The sequence below is a fragment of the Lactuca virosa genome, chromosome 2 (assembly GCF_052849685.1).
Source record: "Lactuca virosa cultivar CGN04683 chromosome 2, Lactuca_virosa_CGN04683_v6, whole genome shotgun sequence".
Taxonomy (NCBI): domain Eukaryota; kingdom Viridiplantae; phylum Streptophyta; class Magnoliopsida; order Asterales; family Asteraceae; genus Lactuca; species Lactuca virosa.
In genome coordinates, this window is record NC_136427.1 from 249,593,126 (window position 1) to 249,607,670 (window position 14,545).

The 14,545-nt window shown below is 33.7% G+C and overlaps 1 protein-coding gene across 1 annotated transcript; it reads right to left on the reverse strand.

The window, feature by feature from the left end:
• Positions 1 to 292: 292 nt before the first annotated feature.
• LOC145160743 (SIT4 phosphatase-associated family protein) lies at positions 293 to 7,053 on the reverse strand. The gene is made up of 17 exons (XM_079080051.1): positions 6,700 to 7,053; positions 5,127 to 5,230; positions 4,871 to 4,957; positions 4,723 to 4,798; positions 4,548 to 4,622; positions 3,677 to 3,730; positions 3,413 to 3,472; positions 3,186 to 3,302; positions 2,944 to 3,038; positions 2,657 to 2,862; positions 2,355 to 2,556; positions 2,090 to 2,243; positions 1,880 to 2,002; positions 1,721 to 1,803; positions 1,478 to 1,625; positions 1,362 to 1,391; positions 293 to 1,277 (listed from the first exon to the last, which is right to left on the reverse strand). The coding sequence occupies exons 1-17, from the start codon at positions 6,736 to 6,738 to the stop codon at positions 564 to 566; spliced, it is 2,367 nt and encodes a 788-aa protein (XP_078936177.1). The 5' UTR covers positions 6,739 to 7,053; the 3' UTR covers positions 293 to 563.
• Between the last annotated feature and the right edge of the window lie 7,492 nt (positions 7,054 to 14,545).

The window sequence follows — 14,545 nt, forward strand, 5'->3', positions numbered from 1 at the left end:
TTAATTAGTTGAATCAATCCAAGACCAAATCATGTCCAAAAAACAGAATGGTCGGATGCAACACCAACAACAAACAATGGTGTGTGTTTGTGTTAAGCATTTGCAGATATACAAATAAAAGCATCAAACAACACCACCACCGCTTTGAGTTTGGGCTGTCTAATGCCATTCAAAATCCAGATGCACACTTGGAATCTCTACATATTACACTTCATTTAACAAAAGTAAACTGTTTTTTTTTTTTTACTTCAAACAACAGAAGGGACTCGCCTTGTAAGTATGAAATATTACGGGACAAAAAATGAGGGAGAAACCCTCCCCCTTGACAAAATCTGATAATAAAACATACGTGACACATTATACAAAAAACAAAAACAAAAACCTAAATGATAACAATAAAAATAATAATAATAATAATAATAATAATAAAGAAATAGATAAAAGTAAAACACCCAACTCATCTCTCAACTCTGAAACAAAATTATATTCTACTCGGTACTCACTCTGTACATCCATTCATTCATTCGTTCATGTGTTGCTTTGGTGAACCCTCCTGGAATGGATCACTCAGAAACATCAAGGTTAAGGTTGGGGTCAGGGTCAACCCTCCAGTAGTTTGAATCATTAAAATCCTTCTTCAACTCATTTTTTTCCTCTTTTTCAGGTCCAGGAATCACCTCCTGCTTTTTCAAAGGCCCTGCTTCCCCAACAATCCCCTCCTTAAGAGCCCCATCCATGGCCTTTTCACTCCCTTCCACTTCCAATTCCAATTCTACCCCTACAAACTCCACATCTTCTTCAAACAAACCACCAGCCTTTTCCTTTTCCTTTTCCTTTTGGCTTGACCCATTTGCATTTGCATTTGCATTTGCATTTGCTACAGAGGTATTTTCGTAATCCAGAAACGGATTCACCCCTCCTCCTCCTGAAACCCATTCTGGCATCGGCCTATCTGCAAACAGATCCTCCTCCTTCTCCTTCTCCTTCTCCTTATCATTTTTCAAATCTCCGTTTATTACATTCTCCTCTTCAATAAACGGATTTTTTTTATCTCCATCATCACTGCTGTTAGATGTGCCACTTCCACTGCCATTCAAATTGATCTCATCCATTGCTTCAGAATGTGAGGTAGGCCCCTCACCCTCACCCATTCTCATTCTCTCCTCTTCAAAAGCAAACCAATTTGAATTTGTAAACAGACTGCCTTCTTCATCACCATCACCTAACCTCAACGATGATATCACAACTTCAGCCGATTCATCATCAAAGTAACCATCCTGCAATTTATTAAAAATAAAATAAAATACTTTATATTTTCCAAAATCAATAAATTAAATCAGGTATTATTATTTCTTTATTACCTCGTTGTCTCGATTAAGAGTTCCGTGACCCTGAAAGTAAACATTAAAAAAATATGGGAATGAAATTTTATTTATGTAACTAAACACAACATTTTACATTTAGGCTTTTAGAATACCTCTTGAGTTTCTTCATTGTCGTCGTCGTATATGTTGTATCGAAATGCTTGACTTAGATTATTTGCTAAAGCAGCAACGTCATAGTCTCTGTCATGAATCTCATCTTCATCACTGTCCCTACTTCTCTCTTGCAGTGCAGATGGCCGCCTATCATTACAACACACACATATATTTATTTATATAAATAAAATAAAAATAAAAACATATTTATATGAAAAAAATTAGATTAAAAAAAAACATACCCGCAAGCCCATCGGTACACATTTTCAACCATGTTACGTTCCTGTAGAACTGTACTCTGCCATTCGCTCCATTCACTACTTTCCTACATCACAAATTGTAAACATCAAATTAATTCTTCATCTTATCTTTAATCAAAGATTCTATGAATCAAAACTTACCTTCATGTGTGTCTGGATACGGCTATCACTGTTTGCCAGCTGGATGATTTTATTGGCAATACGTGTCACGTGTCCTAGGTTTCCAACTCGAGGTGGATTTCTTCCCGAAGCCACCAATGTTGGCTGCATACCCAACACCCAACACAACACTGACTATTACATATACACTTGAAAATATCTACATTCATAAACAGTTAGTTAGTTAGTTACCTGATTAAGGGTGGGATAATTATCTGCTTGCTGGATCTTTGTTATCAGAGAACAGTCTTGAAATAGATGATCCATGATGGTGTCATTTCTACTTTCTAAGCAGGAATATAATATGCTTTCAACATGATGATGTAAACCATTATTAAATGGGTACCTACATATAATTATAAACTCAAACCCTTCAGATCCTAGCAACACCAACACCAAACTCCACTCATTCATAAATTAATCATCATATTCTTAGTTCTTAGTTCTTAGTTCTTACTCAAAGAAAAGATCAAGAACTCTTTGAATAGTTCCAGATGCGATTAATTCCTTTTCTGCAGTTTGATTTCCGGTTTTCAGTAAAACTGCTATGAACTCCACAGTCTTTAAACGATGCTTGCCTAGAGGAGGCTTCAATTCCCCATATGAAGTAGGTAAAACTTTATCATCCAGCGACACATTCAATAACATCAACAAGTCACCTGAAATAATGGACATGATTTAAAAATAATAAATACCATGATATCATCACATGCACAAGAGAAGAAATTACTGACATGACATGAGATGGCTGAAACTCACCTAGTTTTGGAAGCATTGCACCTACAGTCTCCTGGTTGACTTGTACGGGTGATTCATACATGTGTTGACCTCGAAAAGAATTGAATAAAGATGAAGGGGCTGATTTTTTAGGATCTAATAAGGATATGCACACAGATAATGAGTGGACAAGTCCTGATTTTGAATGTGAGTCTTCCAATGCGTGACCAAATATCCTTGTAACGTAACTGAAAATAGATTTTACATATTATTAATAGAAAACCATTAAGATAATGTATTTTAAGGGAGTAATTAAGCAGTGAATGAACCTTGAGCTTGAAAGCTTAGAGGCAAGTGGAGATGGAGCACTTCGGGTTATAGCACATAAAGTTTCGGCTGCATTAGCATGTACTTCAGGAGGAGCCTGTCAGTAACATATGAAATTAAAACCATATCATGCACATCCACAAAATTATATATATATAAATTTAACAGCAGCTGTCTGTCATGACTCATGACTCATGATCAGATATATGTTTATATATCAAAAATGAAACTCTACTCTACTTACAGATGGATTCAGTTTATCCACAATCATTTCTAACAAATTGCTGTCTGCCAACCATTGCATGACTTCTGCATAATTGGGATACATATGATCATCACCTCCAACAAGTCTCACCAACACCTGTGTGTGTGTGCGTGTGATCATAAAGGTCAAACTCAATCGCATGTGTCATTTTTAAGCATATGGTCAACAACTAGCCTTTCTGCAAGCTAAATAAGAAATTTACTAACCTCCTTTATTGATGTAATTCCTATTAAATCCACTAGCTGCTGGAAAACATATTGATGGGCCTGTAGCATTTGAAAATTGAAAGCTCAATCATATGTCCATTAACTTGCATGTTTACTTTGCAAAAAGCAAAATGGTAAGCATACTGGTAACTTCTATTGGTTGCTATAGACTTTTCTCTTTGAATATATATATATATATATATATATATATATATATAATAGGAATGTAAAAGTAAGAAGCGTGTAAACAATGTATTTACTCACTTGAACATAATTCATAAGTGGAACCGTCTTGCGTACCATGAGACATATCACAACCTACAAGAAGCAGATAAAAATCTAAGTAATTTGCTTAGTTCAAAGTAAAACCAATTTATGTATATTATTTTTACCAAGTCAAAGAAGTAAACCTTAAAACACTTGGTTTGAAGTAAAACGAATCAAATAAGGGTTAAAAAAGCCATCAACATGTGCATCTATAGTTACAAGAGTTTACAACTTCCAAATTCAAGAATACTATTTTAACAATATATTTCTCATAATCATATTTAAAAACTGAAGTCTAATAACTTTTTAAGATCAGAACTAATGCAAAACCTCCTTAGCTCAACACACTTGATATAGTTGAAATTTATCCACAATCAAAACAGTTCTTAACTAGTATTATGTTTGGTTTAAATTATTACTGATATTATATCATATATTAATTAGAAAGTGCTTAATAACAGTATATTTTTCCACTTTTAAGAGTTTTGCAACAAATATTTTGGATATTGGCACACTTAGTCCCTACAATTTTGTAACTTACAGAAAAGATCCCTGTGAGGTTTTTTTTACAGAAACAGTCCCTATGTTTAAGATTTTCATACGTTGGCAGCTTTGGCCCCTGTGTAGAAAATAAATAACAAAAATTGTTCCCGTAATTTACAGAAAAGGTCCTTGTGTATCTTTTTACAGAAACGATCCATATTTTTCAACACACAAAGATGACTTCGCTTCAGATTGAAGAAAATGATATACCAATAATACCATCTTGATAGTTATGTCACCTGTTTCTCTCCATCCCTCCAACCAAATTATGAGAGATAATGTAATGGCAATCAAGGCAAGGAGATTGTAGTATTTAGGAATATACCTTACTGAAGTACCCGGCCAACAAGGCACTATGTGGACGTGTTGGCTCCAAGAAGGAGAAAAGTAAATTCATTAGCTGCAATTATGGAATAGGAGGAAGGGGTTGTGAAACTAAAAGTTAGATGCATATTTTATAAAGTCATGAATGTTAAGTAATCATAGAATTAATAGCACACCTCCTCGTCCTCAACTAAAGCTTTGAAGATTACATCAATCTCACATGTGAATATCTCACAAGCAATGAAGGGAAACCTAAAGGATAAAAGAGATATTAGTAGATATACATAAACTTTATTCCAAATGATTTAGTAATGAAGGACCTACTTGAATGTACGTTTGCTATCAGCATCCTCTTGAGACTCTACTATGATATACTGCAATAGTTGTTCAACTTGGGCTCTGTCTCGCAAGCTGGAAAAAAAAAAGTACTCTTTCAAGTAATGCAAATAGTAGACTCCTATTATTGTAATTATAGTTTAATACTGTGGAGACATTATGATTTCTTGTGTGGTGGAAGTAAAGTGTATGTAGATAATAGTTGTAATTCAATGAGTTTAAATTACTAGTAAAGTGTTATTACAAATTAATGAGACGGCTATTCAATGCTTTGCATTCTTGAATAATATCTTCTTCATCCAAGAGCTCTTCCAATGTGAAATTTTCCTTGTCCAAGACTGACTCGACCTAAACCACATGACAAACCAACTGTTAGGAAAAAGTAAACATTTTATGCTTTATGGAATCTCAGATTACCATTAAGATAAAGACCATCCTAAAGTGAACACATACGATTGATAGAACAATATGATGTGCTATCATATAATATGAACACACCCATGAATAGACAAAATAATCCACATAGAAGGAAAGAGTGATGAAGGTGATAAGTTCTACAGTAATTTTCTGCAATTAAGCATGATTGCACAAGAAAGATTGTAAAAAAAGCCGCAGGTCAAACAGAGAAAATTCATATGAAGAGAGAAAGCATCAGCCTGATTTTTACAAAATTAGATATCGAGCCATGCCATCCAGAAAGAAACTTATATAACCACACCCATATTATAATCTGATATCTTGTAAATCCTCACAATTGATTAACTGATACCACTTCCTTTCTCCTGTTAATCCCCTTCTGTAACATATGATCCGATTATTGGTACTCATATCCATCTACAAAAAAATTCTAACTTCCACTAATGATGCTCTTGTCCCTCAGAGGCTCAGACCAAGTGAACATGTACCCCCTTCACCTTGTTATTTAAAGCCTGACTTATCAACCGAAAATCTATTTACTATGAAGCATGTAACTTTTAGGGGAAGATTTGTGGTCGAAATATTAACTTCCAATAGTCTTTTGTGTCATCAAGTAACCTCTCGATCAATCTGAAAATGAAGTCATTCCTGAGTGCTATAGACAATGTTATTGAATCCCATGAGATGGGATTTGTTGCATCATTTTCCTATCATCCAATGCTCAATCACTTGGTTTAGGTGGAAATGACTTTTTATACACTTATGTTCTACCTTAATGATGTGAGATGTCCTCTCACATCTTTATGTTTTGTGTCCTGACTCCTGATGTTTCTGATGCATCTTAGAAGCATTCACAAGACAGGTTAAAGAATTCAGTTCTGTAACTATGGTAGATGGGGTTGGGGTAGCTTGACTATGGAACCAAGGCAATTGGAAGATGTAACAACAAATTTATGTTCTTTTTGCTCATTACATCTCGTCTGTGCTATTCATGCCGAACTGCAAGGCCAGTCATGCTAACTTAAACCCATATGTTCTCACAGCTTCCATTACAAATACCCGCCTACGGCTAAATTAGCATACCAAATCGTAATTGAACCTCAGTATCCAAAACTAAATAAGCTTCAAATATAAGTTATTCATAATCAAGTACGCACTTAATTGCTTAATCATATGAATCAAGCTGAGGTCTGAATGAGCCAAACACCATCACGTTTACGCTGTAACGATGCCAATAGCGTACATGAATAAGATAGTAAATTAATACCATATCGAGATCCATACAGAATCAGAACAAAATCAGATTATAACGAAAAAACATGCAAATCACTCAATACTAGTCATCAACAATTTCATTACACATGATTCAACAAAAAGATATATATTCCATCGTAACTTACAGGTGAAGAAGCAGATAGAGCTGTAAGTTTCCAAAACATGATGAATTATAACTCGCTTGGATCTACAAACCCTAGGAAATAGAACGTATGAAGATGAGTCCCAGATTGACGGTTGCGCGTCAAAAACTTTGGGAACAAATCCAACAAAAACCCTATGTTTTGGATATTGCAGAGAGAGAGGGAGAGGGGAGAGAAAGAGAGAAAATCAGAAGGCAGTAAAAATTGACAGATTTGAGAGACAGGGAGAGGAGAGAGGAGCTCCAAAATTTTCTCAAAATCGCAGCTAAGAGAAAGACGAAGGCTGTGTGGTGTGGTGACAAGGGGCAAAGGCCCGGGTCTGGACCTCTAAAATGCTAAAATGAGGTCCGGATTTTACATCTAAAAAAAAACGGATAAAGAGTGTTCTTTAGATTCACATATAGATTCATTTGCAAACGATAATGACATTTTAGATATAACGATTACCTAAATCTTTAACTCTATTAGCACCAAAAAAAAAAACAAATAAATTAATAAATTAAATGTTTATTTTTACAAAACTAACTGTTAGTTGGAAACTAGAAAACGGAAAGTTATAGCTTTTATTTCTATTAAAAAGTAGCAAGATAAAAATAATTATACATTTTTAAATATGTAAAATAACATAAAAGTAAATATTAAAAACTAAAAACTTTTAAAAAACTATTTCACATAGAATTTAGGTTAAAAGTTTTTTATCCAAAATAAAATTCTAAATAAGGAACGAAATTTTTGATGTAGTTTAACTTTTTTAAAAGAAAAAAAAACTAAAACAAAAAGTTAACTTTTTAAAATCTGTTGTCAAGCATACCTATAAAAGAGTATATAATAACCATTATTATATATATATTAAAGTTGTGAAAAGTTTTAACAGTAAACCTGAGACATTTTGGCCAACTTTGGCCCCTTAAATTACATTTTCGGTCCCTCTATTTTTGTTTGTGTGTCACTTTGCCCCTACAATATGAGCGGCTTCTCCCTTAATATGCGTACAGCCGCTTCGTCTTCCAATAACAAAGCACCGCTACTACATCCACCGCCATATGATGCAGTAGAACCCACCACCGATCCATCTTACTTTAACCATCAACCGATTGATTCGCTCTCTGGAATCTCGGCTTTTTCCATTATCTATCGATTCCTCTCCATCTAACCCTTCCCACCTCCTCTTTCACAACCCTTTCCATCTCCCTACTATCGACCCCGACTTCATTTACCAACATCATCGAATCCTACACAGAATGCACACGAAGATTGGTTGACTAAAGATCCACAATCGCTTGAGGTAAGGTCCTTCAACCGTATTTATGTTAACATCCACTAATCCATCTTTCTAATTGTTTCTTTGTTACAGTTTCTTCTCGCCCTTCCTCTCTTCCAATGGCTTCGCCGCTTCAGTTTCGATCAGACCAGGGCCACATAAGTTATCGTTCGTTTCTTCCTGTAATAGAAATTCGATCAGACCAGGGCAACATAAGCTATCGTTAGGGTTGAGTTTTGGGTTTATGATGTGGTTTCAAGTGTACAGATGTTTAATCAGCCAGGTACCGTTGCCCTTTACTATTTGGGGTTGCTTTCCTATTTTTCATCTCCGTATTCAATCGCCAAATGACTTTGGCTTCCTTTTTTTTAATTTCGTGTATTTTGTAAACCTTTGTGATCAGTTTTTGGGGATTTGATTATAACTGATTTTCCATTTGTGATTTCCGCATAAAGAATGATTGCAGGAAAAGCACACGACCTGTTTGATAAAATGACCGAGAGAAGTGACTAGATTTTAGGTTTCCTGGTGCTTATTGTCGCTGCTTTATTCATTATAGTTTAAATTTCTAAGCAATCATAGAAGACTTTGGGTTGTTTCCTATAGCTACATCATGTTCTATAGAAGGCTTTACGTTGTTTCCTATGGCTAGACCATGTTTTAACTCATGCTAAATTTTAGGTTGGCTCTTTGACTTCCTTTGTTTTAAAAAGATTCAGTTGTACGAGATGTATCCAAAAGGCCAAGCTAGAGGGAGGCATAGGTAACATCTCAAACAGATCATACAAGCTGAAAATTACCAAAATTATCCTCCTGATGAACCAAATTGTGAGTTCTTATACAATGCTCCATCATTTGCATTTGTAGAAACCTAAGATAATGATATGTTTCATATTGCATTAGCTTATACATTTGTGATAATGTGGGTTATTGTCATTTTTTTACTGTTAACGTGGTAGCCATTTTTCTTTGACTGTTTTGCCCTTGCCTTCTCTGTTTGTTTAGCAGCTTTACATTCCACCTAAAAACCCAACAATTATCAGCATTCACACAGAGGCTGAAGGAAATGGGAAAATAAAGGCAAAAAGGTGTATGTGTGTTGATCTAATAAAATTGCCAATTCGTAAGACCCTTTGGCCACAAGCAAGTGGGGTTTTTGATTTTCTTCAATGTGGTGCCTTACATTTTTCAGATTACAGACACGGTTAAAGTATTTTTTTATCATAATTAAATACACTATTCCATTTTTTAAATACACTATATTCCTTCCCTATTTATGAAACTCTGCATTAGGATTTTAGAACTTATAACCTTTATCTACATTAATACCCTTACAATCATGCATTGCCGATAAAGATTGAGGGTATTTTACAATTTTCCTTTTTTTGTGTCATGCATATCCAACTTATGGACTTATATATATCCTTTTGTTTGAATAGCTACAACAGAGCCAAACAAAGGAACATGTAAAATCAACTTGAAACAAGTGCTTACATGCATCTTGCTTCAGCTGCAACAGCTGGAGGAATGGTAAGTTTCTTTCACTTTTTTTTTTTGCTTTATATCATTTCATATATCTAATATGTTGATTGTTATTCAGATATGTCTTTTCATGAATCCTTACCCACCTCATATTGTTGTCCCTGCTCAAAATTTTAGAGAACTTTTAAGTTGACGTTCCGCCCTCAACTGAAGAACAGGAAGTAACGAACGATAGCTTATGTGTTTTGTCAACAACAATATGTGCATGCACCATGGAAACAAGTTGCCCCTGATGTTAGCCTTTTTTGTCAAAGGTAATGGTTATGTTTTTTGGGATTTTTTTGTTAATAATAGCAGATGGTTTGTATAATTTTTTTTTTATGTTATAATGATGCAAGCCAAAAACCCTTAGTCTATAACTATCTTAATTCATTATACTTTCAATTTGCACATAAAAACATTGTAATTTGAGTTGGTATTCAAGTGATTCCAGGTTATAAGTCATTTTCATCGTCACTTAATGGGTTAAGATGCCATTTAACTCATAGTAACCAAAGGTGGAGAATATTGTACATTTGACCAAGTTGAGTAATGGAATATGTATTTTGGTAATTTCTTTACAATCAATTGGGATCTGCTTTCTTGGGCGAGAGGAATGGAATCAGTCTTCCCAATGTTCCTGTTAGTCACTTTTCATATCCAAGAGAAATAGTAGTTGATAGACAGGAATCTATTCTTAAAATTAGTAAAGTAGTGGAAACAAGAAGTTATGTTTGTAACATGTATCCACCTGTATCTGTAACTGTATGTTTTACAACTGAACACTTTCTAACCCCCGCAAAGCGGGGGTCCTTCCCTAGTTTAGAATATGTTTTTAGGTATATCCGGCAATTGTTTTTTTAACATGTATCTTAAGGGACATATAAAAACATTAATCAATGACAAACACATTCAAATTAAATATGAAATACATTACTTATAAGGAATATTATCATCATCATATATGAAATGAATTAATAATTTTCATAATAAATATATTTCGCATTTAATTATAGTAATATTTTTCATAATTAATATTAATGACACATATCAGAAAAATCCCTATATCAAATAGCCAAAGAGTAGAATAAGAAAAAATTACAAGTCAAATTGATTAATTAAGTTTTAAAATAAGAAAGAAATTAGATACAATTAAAAATATTTATATTATTAATTTTTTTTTAACGGTTGAACTTTTATAAAAAACAAAAAAGCCTAAGCAAGAAGCTAAAGGCGAAACAGAACCATTACATCATAAAGTTCAAAATGGGGGTTTGAATCCATAAATTTCACGGAATAGAGAATTTATGCTTCCGATGCACCACCCAATTAAAAGAAAAAATAACAATATCTTCGAATAACATATTTTGTCTAGGTCTCGATTGGTCAAACACACATTTATTTCTGAAGTTCCATATGGATTCGTGTAGATAACATCATTCATATTCATACTTAAATGAATAGCCTCCAAGAACAAAGACATCACATCAATTGAATTTAACTTAGACAAATCAAGATCACACCACAATACGAGTTTCTGAATCAAAGCTTTTGTTAGCGTACACTCAAGAAAAAAGATGATTAACACTCTTCACTTGATCCATGCAAATAGGACAAAGAGAACTAGGAACATCAATATCTCTAGAGATTAAGTTATTTTTAGTAGGAAGAAGATTAAGAATAGTTCTCCAACTAAAAATATTCACTTTGATCGGCACCAATTTATTCAATCTAGTTTCACCCATGCCATGAGGTAACACCATGTCATCAATTATCTCATGCGTATCTTTCACCGAAAAATCGAAATTATTAGTGTCACCCCCAAGAATCTTTAGAGTCTGAAAATTGAATATTAGCAATTAGCTTCACCATGGCCGAAAATTGGGCATTTTGAGCACCTCCTCTCATATCATATCTCCAACACCAATGCCAATTATTACTAAATTAATAAATTGTTTTTATAAATCCTTGTAATAATTAAATAGCTTGAGGATTTTGAAACAAACTTTCGAGCTATTGAATTTAACACATTTTTACTCGATTTTTTGGATTATCCCTCTCTCATATATACGACTAATAGGCTTGTATTAAAGTTACGATTGTAAATCAAAGAGAGCAGCTCAAACTTGACTTGGGGTAGAATAAAAAAATAGTTTGTACACATGTATTTAAGACTATAAGGTGCTGTTTGTTTTTTGAAAAAACCTCTTCAAACCTCTTATTGCTGCGCGGCGCAGCACACGCGCAGCACTTTTCATCTCGCAGTTGTTTGTTTTTTAGAAGTCTTCGGAGTCAAAAACCTCTGCGTGTGCTCTGTTTGGCGCACCACTTGTATTGCCTCTTCCAACCTCTTCTTCTTCTTTTTTTTCTTGCTGTAATTTTGATTATATGTTGTTGAAATTTTATTTCACCTTTTTTTTCGTTTTTTTTTGTTTATTCTTGTTGAATTTTTTTTTCGTTTTTTTATATTCAATAATGATAATTTATTAATGAAATATCATTATTTTTTAATAAAATATCTTTATTTTTTGTTGAAGTATCATTATTTTTACTGAAATATCATTAATTGTTGCCGAAATGTTATACATTATTAAATTTTACGTATTAAAAAACTATTTTCGGTTTATAAAATTAGTTTATTTTATTTTTTTAATATCTACAGCAGTGTGCAGATGTTAAAAAAACAAACAAGCTTCTTATTACACTCTGCAGTCGTTTAGTCCACCTCTTCTACTGCAGAGGGTTGCAGAGGTGGTCCGCAGACTTCATGAATTTTTGCTTCAGAAAATCAAACAGCACCTAAATAAAGTTGTTGCAGTCGACTTGAGTTTGATAATAATATTATTATTATTTCCGACCTTGTTTTCCACACGTGACAAAATAAAGATACTACAATAAGTACTGTGAGTATCACCCGAACAATTATAAAAACTACAAAAATAAAAACACACTTTTGTTATGAATTAAGCGTAATTAATATAACTATAAATCAAACCAAACTAGTAAACTTTGATAAGAACTTTAATTGAGAAGAAAGAATATTTTGAGAGAATATGAAAGTTATATCTCTTATAACTTTTTGGTGTATTTCATTCTTTACAATGGAAGGGTATTTATACTACAAATTTTACTAACATATAATTGTAACTAGTTAGAAATGTTGACAAATTTACCATGCACCAATTATTATGTCATTCACCAATTATTTACAACACCACCAATTATTTACAACACTCCCCCTTGGATGACATCATTTTAGCGTTCAACTTTGACGTACTGCCTCATTAAAAACCTTGTTAAAGAAAACCCAGTGGGAAAAAAACTTTAGCGAAGGGAAAAAGAGTGCTTGTATAGTTGACTCCCCCTTATTTAGACATCCATCACATTATATTCTATGCACATGTCGCATTCCGATGCCATGGACATGTTTCCTGAAGATTGCAGTAGGAAGTGCCTTCGTAAAAAGGTCTGATGCATTGTTACTGGATTGAACATATTTGATTTCAACTTGATGGTTCTTTATAAGCTCTTGAGTGTACTCAAAAAACTTTGGAGGTATATGTTTTGTCCTGTCGCTCTTTATATATCCCTCTTTCATTTGAGTGACACATGCTGAGTTATCTTCATAAATTAAAGTTGGACATATACCCTTTTCAAGTCCACATGAAGTTAAAACTAGTTGTGTCATCGATCTTAACCATGTACATTCTCTACTAACTTCATTTAGTGCAATTACTTCAGCATGATTTGAGGATGTGGCAACAAGTGTTTGCTTTTGAGAACGCCAGGAAATTGCAGTACCTCCATTCATGAATACATATCCAGTTTGAGATCTAGCTTTATGAGGATCAGACAAATAACCTGCATCTGCATAACCAATCAAGCCTTGTTTTGAATTGTTAGGGTAAAATAACCCTAAATCACTAGTTCCTCGAAGGTATCGAAAAATATGTTTGATTCCATTCCAATGTCTTTTTGTTGGGGCTGAACTAAATCTTGCTAGCAAGTTTACAGCGAAAGAAATGTCAGGTCTAGTACAATTGGTAAGATACATAAGAGCTCCAATTGCATTTAGATATGGTACTTCTGAACCAATGACTTCTTCATTTTCTTCGCATGGACGAAATGGATCCTTGTCAATATTTAATGATCTAACAACCATTGGAGTGCTTAAAGGATTTGCATTTTCCATATTGAAACGTTTCAAGACTCTTTCTGTGTAATTTGATTGATGCACAAGTATTCCGTTAGGCATATGCTCAATCTGTAAACCAAGACAATACTTGGTTTTTCCAAGATCTTTCATTTCAAATTCTTTCTTTAAAAGTTCAATCACTTCAAGGATTTCTTTATTCGTTCTAATGATGTTTAGATCATCAACATAGACTGCTATGATCACATATCCAGATGTTGTTTTCTTAATAAATACACATGGACAAATAGTGTTATTTTTATAACCTTTACTTGTCAAATAATCGATTAAACGATTGTACCACATGCGCCCAGATTGCTTTAACCCATACAAAGATCTTTGTAATTTTATAGAATACATTTCTTTGGGGTTTGCACTTAACGCTTCAGGCATTTTAAATCCTTCAGGGATTTTCATATAAATATCACTATCAAGTGATCCATACAAGTAAGTTGTAACAACATCCATAAGACGCATCTCTAAATTTTTAGATACTGTCAAGCTGATTAAATATCTGAAAGTGGTTGCATCCATTACCGGTGAATAAGTTTCTTCATAATCAATTCCAGGTCTTTGAGAGAAACCTTGAGCAACAAGCCTGACCTTGTATCTTACAATTTCGTCTTTCTCATTTCTTTTTCGTACGAAGATCCATCTATATCCTAATGGTTTCACAACTTCAGGTGTGAGGATAATGTTCCCAGAAACCTTTCTCTTGTTAAGAGAATTTAATTCAACTTGCATAGCTTCCTTCCATTTAGCCCAATCATTTCTTCTTTGACATTCAATGACAGATTGTGGTTCGGGATCATCATTCATAATATCACATGCAACTGAATAAGAAAATATTGCAC